The 8684-nt window shown below is 39.8% G+C and overlaps 1 protein-coding gene across 1 annotated transcript in view; it reads right to left on the bottom strand.

Moving 5' to 3' along the window:
- Positions 1-7671: 7671 nt before the first annotated feature.
- Positions 7672-8684, bottom strand: part of LOC104409424 (protein Wnt-5a) — an 8958-nt gene continuing 7945 nt past the window's right edge. Inside the window, exon 4 of the mRNA XM_010019283.1 lies at positions 7672-8272. Coding sequence (XP_010017585.1) covers positions 7814-8272 — 459 coding nt within the window. The 3' untranslated portion in view covers positions 7672-7813. The remainder of the gene's footprint in view (positions 8273-8684) is intronic.

Here is an 8684-nt window from a genome sequence, read left to right as displayed (position 1 = left end):
ATCTAAGATCTAGTATCTATAAAAAGCCTCTCTGTTTGCTATTTACACAGGTGCCTTACAGCATTATATAATCATGTAGCAGATCAACATAGCCTTAGGATCTCAAAGTATTATAGAAGTACATCAGGATCATGATATAGAGGGGAAGTGTCGGCTACCATTTGACACTGGCCTTTTATTCCTTTCAGAACTTCACACAGACATTGAAAATAGATGCCTTTAGTTCTTCATGAGAATAAGGCAAAGAAAATGCATCTTTTCCTAGCCCTGCTCGCCTAGATTTTTTAATTGCAGAGTCAAGCTGGCTGCTCACATAAATGTTTAAATTTTGCCACTCTTATGTAAGCTGAGTAGTTCCACTAAACTTGGTAATAGATCTCCTACAGTAAGGTTCACAAGCCAAGGCCTTAGAAGATCTCTACTTTCAAGAGTCAGGCTTCAAAAGTAAAGCCATAGTAACTTAAAGTGTTCAAAATATACCCCACCAAGGAGGACACTAAGACATGAGAGATGACAGAGTCTACACAAGGCATAGATGTTTCTACATACTCTCTAACCACACAGAGGATCAGAAACTACATTACAAATTAAAGCAGATTCTATGATAAAAATGCCCTCCAGAAAAGGCATATATCATCCCTTAAGGAAAAGAAAAAAGTGATGTACTATCCATAAAATCCTCCACAATGACTAATGTCTTATTTCAGTCAGCTAAATCCTGAAGACACAGTTTGGATCTTAACAAGGTAACAACAAAATCCACTAGAATGTAAGAAAAAGGAACATACTCAGTTTGTATTACATCTGGCTTCATTAGAGCTTATTCTGCTTTTAATCTGCTATAATAAAGACCTTACGTTAGAGTAAAGATCTTAGAATTTGACATGCTCATATAGAAATATATATTGCATGCAAATGAGATGGCAAAGGCAACACTTGTACATCAGACCTTGTACTTACTATGAATGAATTACGTCTTCCATTCATGAAGTCCTGTCATTCTTTTGCAAAGCATCGTTATGCAGGATCTACACATACTGCCTTGTTACAAGAGGTGAAATCAGGATGAAGAAACTTCCACTTCACATTCCCTACGCTCTGTACAGCTGCTGCTTATGCCAAGATGTTGCACCCTCTCCCAGAATTTTTAGCAGCTATTCAGATTCCCATATATATTAGAAGACTGTAGCAAAAGAATACTTAACGTATAATGCAACGCACACCATAATACTTTTACAAATTTAAAAACATCTTATCACCTATTCTCAGGTACAAGCATGTCATCATGCATACAGAGGATTGCCAGAGGTCACAACTAACACGCATTCCATACAAAGCCTGTAAAACCAGGAAGTTGCTCTAGACTATCATTGGCATTTCCTAGTTGTACGCATGTAAATAAAATGGCAATATGGCTTAAAACAGCCATACTATCTTTGAGTGAAGTAACCGTATGCCTGCTTAAGAACTACAGCAACACTGACTCAAACTTATTTGTTTGACAAATCTTGCAGCGTTTGTTTCCTTTCTAGTGGGTTTGGTTTTGTGGGGGTTTTGTGTTTTGGGTTGGTTTTTTGGGGGGTTTTGGTTTTTTGGGTTTTTTTTGGTTTTGGGGTTTTTTTACCTTTGTTTGCTCATTTGTTTGTTTGTTTTGTTTCTTGGGGTTTTTTGAGCTGTTTCTTTGGTTATGGTTTTACTTCTACTTCACTAAGTCCTCAAACTTGATTTACTTACAGATTCTTTACCCACAAACGTACTAGAGAGGAGAAAGTATCAGCAATGGAATACTTTTGTCTAGAAAGCATAGATATAGAAATACACAGCTCCTCAATTTTATATGAATGTTAATCAACACCAGCAAAGACTGCTAACCGCGTATTTGCCCATCATAACTTGGGCTTCTCCCCATTTACTTCAGATACTTACTAGTTCATGTTTTGCTGAGTAGCAACTTCCTTTTTCATGCTGTGAATCCCATCACCAAAAGGAAAGCAGAAAAACCCAGCTGAACAGTGTTTTACAGCATCAATGACCTCAATCTCCCTGCCCCGAGTAATAGCCAGTTCAAGTTTGCTTAGGGATTACCCTTTACTCCTCAAGGCTGCTGATTTACAAAGCAAAGAGATACCTGAGGAGTCCTAAAACTATTTGCCTATCAAGCATTAGCTCTTCTGAAGTCAATAGTCATGGAAAGTAGAACCCAGCCCATACTAGAGAAAAGCTGTGTAAGGATGCAGTTCTCTTTATGAAAAATATGAGGAAAACCTACCAGGAAATGGATTTGCTTCCCTGGTAGAAAGACGAGGCAGAAAGCAGCAGCAAACACTAATGACTAGCAAGCTGCAGCTGCTGCACTCTGCTAATTAACTACAGGGGAGAAGCAGGAGGACAGCCTGGGTTGCGGGTGGTTTCTGAAAATGGTCCTTGCAATGTAACCTGTCACTGAGGACCTGGGAGTCAGCAGAGGAACTGCGCAGAGATTATCATCTTGTATTGTGGGGCCCATTTCCTTTGCTCATGGCATGCCTCCCTGAGAGGGGCTTTAAAAAAAATACATATTTAAAAAGAAGAAATTTAGAATGGGCTGCTTTATAAAAACAAAACAAAGCCAAAAGGAACTGTGAGCCACACTATGAACTCCATACTACAGTTTGCATTTTTTAAATTCCTTGCAATGGAATAAATCAGCAGTGGGTCAAACCGGTTCAGAAAGTGTTTGAATAACTGCCCATGGAGTGCCCAGGGGTTCTCCGTCAGCTGAGTATTTTGACTGCTGCTGTTCGACTGCCATTTGAGAAAGCAGGACTGCTGGGAAAGACAACACAACACAAACCAACATTGGCTATCAAAGCATACAGTGTACTAATATTCACACTGCACAGCCCGGGTTTCAGAGACCTTACCAAAAGCAACTTCACATCACACCACTCCATGAGGCTCCTAGCTACCAATGTTCAATACAGCCAAAGGTAAGAGGTCTTCAAGAAATTGCAGTAGCCCAAAATACCTAATTTTATCTCTGTAATAGAAACAGTAATTGGCAAATCATTATTTTACATTTATAAAATATATGATGAGGAACATACCACATGCATTCTAGACTTTCTGTCTGCACTGGAAATCAACTGGGAAATTAGGAGGTATGGCGTAGAAACATCACTACGAATATACTGTATTACTGCTTTTGCAGCTGCAGTCCCAGAATTTGTTTCACAATAATTCAGTTACCCATGTTTAAATAACCAGCCAGCAGAAGAAAGGCTGATATATTTCATATGCATTCTCTTTGAGCAGGGGGGCCTTCACGTCTGGTCGAAAAATGTCAGGCTCATATGACACCACCAGAGTCAGGAGAGATGCCTAACCATAACTAAAAGCAGAATTTGGCCAACACAATTGGAAAATACCAGCAGAGTATATACAAATGCACGCACGCAACCTCATATAAGAGCAGAGTATGAGACAGATTGGACTTTCTTAGTTACACCTTTTAAAAAAACAAAATTCATGTACAATCTCCTCACTGTGCTATTACGTGGTTCATTTATCCCACTGCAACATAAACAGACACACCAGAGCCTGTAGTAGGGAAGAAGGGGAGAAAGTTCTTTTTTTTTTTTCTTTTTTTCCCCCCATTGAGGATTTTTAATAGTTTGAAGAGCAAAAGAACAGATCTTTGGCCTGCCTTCCAAACTGACTTCAATAATAGACAAGCTGTTTTAAGACTACCACAGTCAGCAAGTATGTACACAAGCTATACATGAATATATTTATCTGTACTTTTAAGAGAGGTTTATTTTTTCCCTTTGTTTTCCTAGTTTCCTCTAGCATATAGTCTAGAAATAAAAAGTGAAATGTCTCTCCCAATCCTGCAAAACCACCCTTTTACAATGAATCTCTTAGCGGTTAGGTATTATTTCTCAAGAATCCTTACCCAAAGGAAAGCAGTCTTTCTGTCAGCTTCAGTACCAATTTGTACAAGTTTTCTATCATCTCGTAAGATCATTCTGTCAAACACATCCTTCAGAAAAGAAGGATTTTAGCTTGCTTTCTGCACACAGTGCCTGACTTGAAGCTGCCATTCCTCAAGTTTCTTGCCTGTTCCTGATATACATCCTGCTAACACCTGGGACTTTTGCAAAAACAGGGTGAAAATGCAAACACACGGATTTGAAGAGATTACTAAAAATACAAGATCCTGAAGCAGAGAAAAACAGCATTTTAAGCAAAATTAAACAGATAAACTTTGTTGCAAATTAAAAACAATTCTGTTGTATCTGAGCCCATAATGACTATTTTGAATACAGATTATTTACTGCTGCCAATAAAGAAAGTTTTTGGTAACTCTTCTGTTATTGGGAAGAGCTTGAATACAATCCAGTCCAAAAAAATGCTGACTTTCCTAAATAGGGGCTGTGTTTTTGTAATAAAGAATACTGGTCAATATACAAGTGAAGGAAAACTGAACCAGATGTCAGTAATAGGACCACAGAACGTTGCATTTGCCCAGAATCGCTATTTTAAACACACGATGTTGGTCTACTGGTTTGTGGGATAATACATTCTTGGCAGCCAGAAGGAGTTTCGATATGTTAGGTGGTTATCCTTAAGCAAAAAAGAGAAAAAAAAAAAAAAAAGGGCAGCAGCAGAAGAGAGGTAAAGAAAGGCCACTAATTCATCAAGCTCCCTATAGAAGAAAATTACGACTTACTCAGGAAATCGGTTCGAATAAAAGGCAGTCTGAAAACAGGCGGCTTGGGTTTTTGACATTAATGTTCATTTTCTGCATTACTTCCTTACTAATACTTCTACCTCATTGTACTTTGGCTTTTTAAGGTTTCTTCCCTACATACACACTCAATTTCTGGACAAGAAGCTAAGGAAAAACCGGACAGCTTTTTTCTTGCAGCTCCTGTGCACTCAGACTGATGGATGGGGAAATCATCTCATCCGTGACCACACGCACAACCAAAACCCACAGAACCTGGTCCCAAAAACCTTTTGGGTTGGAAACCTTTGCTCACACCAGGATCCCGCTGCCATCACTTGGAGGAAGCTGTTCACAGGATCAGGCCCCACTGTCCCAGAATCCCTACAAACAGCCCTGGAAGCCACATGCACACACAACAGTATAAACCCAGGTCCCTATCCATGACCAATTAAGTACTTACCCATCTGTAAAATGCTTTCTAGTTCAAACTCACAGGGATTTGCGATCGGGGTTTTTTTCTCCCCTTCTATGTAAGAAGTAGTTAGATCTGTATGCCTTCTCAATACAGAAACAAAACTTCAAGATGTACTTGTATGTGTGGCAATCACTTCCCTGTTTTACAATGTAGTACATTTAAAAATCAACTCTGTTCATTGTTTTAACAAGCTCTTCTCTGAAAGATAATTAAAAACACTTCCCAATATACAACCAAAGTTTTATTTTTATAGTCTATCTTCCATTATGGCATAATCCTTTCTTTTTTTTTTTTGTAACCAGTGAAATATACAAATCACGCAAGACAGAAATATGTACATTAAATGTACAGAACAGAGGAAAGGACATAGGAGATTTACATATCTGAATGACAAGTAAAATATGTTACATTAAATAGTGTTTTAATAGCTAGGATCATGAGATTCAGTTCTGCTCAGACGAAAGTCACTAAAAAGAAACATGAGGTGATTCAGCAAATGAAAAAAAACTGATCATGGTTTTTGTACAATAAAAACCAAAGTGACATATTCAATGAATTAGTGCTTTATTTATTTATCTTACTTTAAAGATATTCTTTGCAAACATCTGAAGATGAGGGGTAAATATGTCCTTGTACAATAAATTAAGAGCAATAAAGCGCCATTTAAGAAGCTGATAAATGATCAAGATGAACTTAATGATACAGCTTAAAGGCTTGTGAAAAGTCAAGGCTTTAGTACAACTAGGCTAAAGTGAAAGATTTTCCTCACTTGGTAGTTGAAAAACCATTTTCTTGTTGGATGGGACTGAGTTGGAATGAGGCATCTGAACCAATGATGAAATCCTGTGTAACTACACAGCATTGGGGGAACGCACATTGTTTGACAAGCAACAATTTCCATTTCAAAAACTGAAAAGCAAGGGCCACATGCAGCATATTTTGGAGTTGGAAGGTGTCTCCTTTCAGCAATAATCAATAATGCCCTTAATGTGAGAGTGGAATCGAAGCAATCTCCAGACCAGTAGCAATTCAAGTGCAGGATGCTGCCTCTACCAACCGCCCAAGAAAGTCCTGAAGCTGGGAAGAGGCTTACTTCTTTGTGATTTTCCTTAAAACTTTTGAATGGTAAAAGCTTTGAAGCTCAAAAAAAACACCACCAAAAGGTTAGAATCAATTTAGTAACCTTAAGAGATCTGAAAAAGAGAATGGGGGATGAACTGCCCCTGTAATTTAGAGATTTTATTATTTCTTAAATCATTAAAATATATATGTACAAAAAGCTTTGAATTATCAGACACCAGCAGACCACAGTTCTCCCATATATATGTAACTGCTCAAGTATAGTCTGAACAGTTGTAGTGTATATCTGCAATATATTATCTAAAGCATGTGTATTAAAGACACAGGATGATAAATTTGGTATTGCTGCAACATCTCATTGAACTATAACAGTCAGTTAATGTTATTAAAATACGAAACTATTGTCTCCTTGAGTGAAAGCGTTCCCAAAATCTGCAAAAAAATTATAAAAATCATTCCAAGAGTGGATATCTAATGATTTATTTTCTCACATAAAATTAGAGGAGTTATTTGTCAAGCTGTGTTTTGAAAGACAGCCAGCTATTACACCATTCTTAAGGCATTTTCAAATTTGGGGAATTCTGTTTTCTATTGGCTTTGCAGGCTGGGAGACCAAAAACTGCTTGCAAGCACTGCAGCTACCCTCTGCCCGGCTACAGTGCCCCACAGTCTGCATCTCTGCTTTCTCCACCCTCAGTAGGAGTGAAGTACTGCTCGGTAAGATGAGACACTTGAACATCACAATTAGCTAATTGTGGCCAAATCCTGCCTTGAAGAGTATCTTTATTATCCGTCAAGGCAGATCTTTTTCCCTCTTTTTTTGGTCTTGTTAGGTTCTGGAACCAGACACGGTGACTCAGGAATAGCGCAGTTGAAGCCTCTATGATCCTTTGCTCTTTACCCTCCGATGACATTGCATATTCAAGTGGGCACATTCAGATATGCAACTGACACCGCGCTTTGTGATGAATATACCCCTTATTTACAGAGCCCTAAATGTACTTAACAGCTTTATATGCCTTATTCTGATAACTTCTAGTGTCTGAAACTAGAAGCCATGGACAGCTCTGTGTATTCCTCACATCCAAAAGGTTGTTCTAACATCCCAAGCACATTACATGGTTGCTCTGCCTACTGCATGTGTATTATGTCCCACAGGACTAAATTAGGGTATGTTGGATTTTCCCCTCGAACTATTCTAGTGTTTTTTAAGAAAAGTCAATTTTTTTAATTTTTTTTTTTTTACTTTGTAAAATAAATATTCTCAGGTTCTCCCCCATTATTGCCAAAAATATAAGCCGCACGCAGTTCTGGGATGGACGCAGAGAGGGTTTCCAGGCACTTCTCTTTGCAATCTTTATATTTTTTATTTTTTTCCTTCCCCCTGCCTTTTTTTTCTCTTTTTTCTTGGTTTTTTTTTTTTTTTTTTAAGAAGACGACAACTCGATGGACTCTATAAATAAATCGGAGATAGTCCTGTAGAAAGGGAAAGGGGTCTGCACCCCTTGCTGGCAGGTGGCTGCAGTTCCTCCCACCTCGTCCGTCCCCTATTTGCACACAAATTGGTCCACAATCTCTGTGCACAACTTGCATTTCACGTAGCAGCACCAGTGGAACTTGCAGTGGCAGCGCTCTCGCTGCACCGTCTTGAACTGGTCATACCCCCGGCCGCAGCACATCAGTTCACAGCCGTCCATGCCCTCCGAGGTCTTATTGCAAAGGCGACCCTGGGTGCCCAGGGACCCAGTGCTCTCGTTGCGCACGCAGTAGTCAGGGCTGGGATCGATGTAGACCAGGTCGTGGATGGTGGGTGCATTGAAGCGGCTGTTCACTTGCACCAGCTTGCCCCGGCTGTTGAGTTTCATGGCAGCAGCGCTATCGTATTTCTCCTTCAGGGCATCGCCTACCTTGCGGAAATCAGCAAGCTGCAGCCAACAGGTCTTCAGGCTACAGGAACCAGAGACGCCGTGGCACTTACAGGCCACGTCAGCCAGGTTGTACACAGTCTGGAGGAGCCAGGGAGAGAAAGCAAAAACGATGATGAAAGATTAGCACGGCTGTGAAAGCATTTATTCCTCTCATTTCCTTCCCTTGTCACATTCCCTCTCGCTCCTCTACAATATACACCTTAGCATCCTCTTCCCTCCTGCAATGCTGGGAAGGAAGCATGAGTGAGACAACATGAGTGCACCCCCCCACACACCCTGTTAGTTAGGAGGAGGAGGAGAGCGCTCTCGCCAGCCTCTCCCCACCACAGAGACAGCAGCCACAGCACACAGAGCCCAGACAGCAGCGTCAGGCTGCAGTCAAATTTGAGGAATTCAGTCTCACGCCAGCAAAGGATTTTGCTGTTTCATTGAGAAATGTAAAACATCCCTTTATTTTCTGAGTTACTCTCTATTGATCTCCACTTAAGGC

Source organism: Nestor notabilis, unplaced genomic scaffold, assembly GCF_000696875.1.
Source record: "Nestor notabilis isolate BGI_N333 unplaced genomic scaffold, ASM69687v1 scaffold32467, whole genome shotgun sequence".
In the NCBI taxonomy this organism is placed as follows: Eukaryota; Metazoa; Chordata; class Aves; order Psittaciformes; family Psittacidae; genus Nestor; species Nestor notabilis.
The sequence above is the reverse complement of the archived record's forward strand: the minus strand, read 5'-3'. Positions and strand labels throughout refer to the sequence as shown.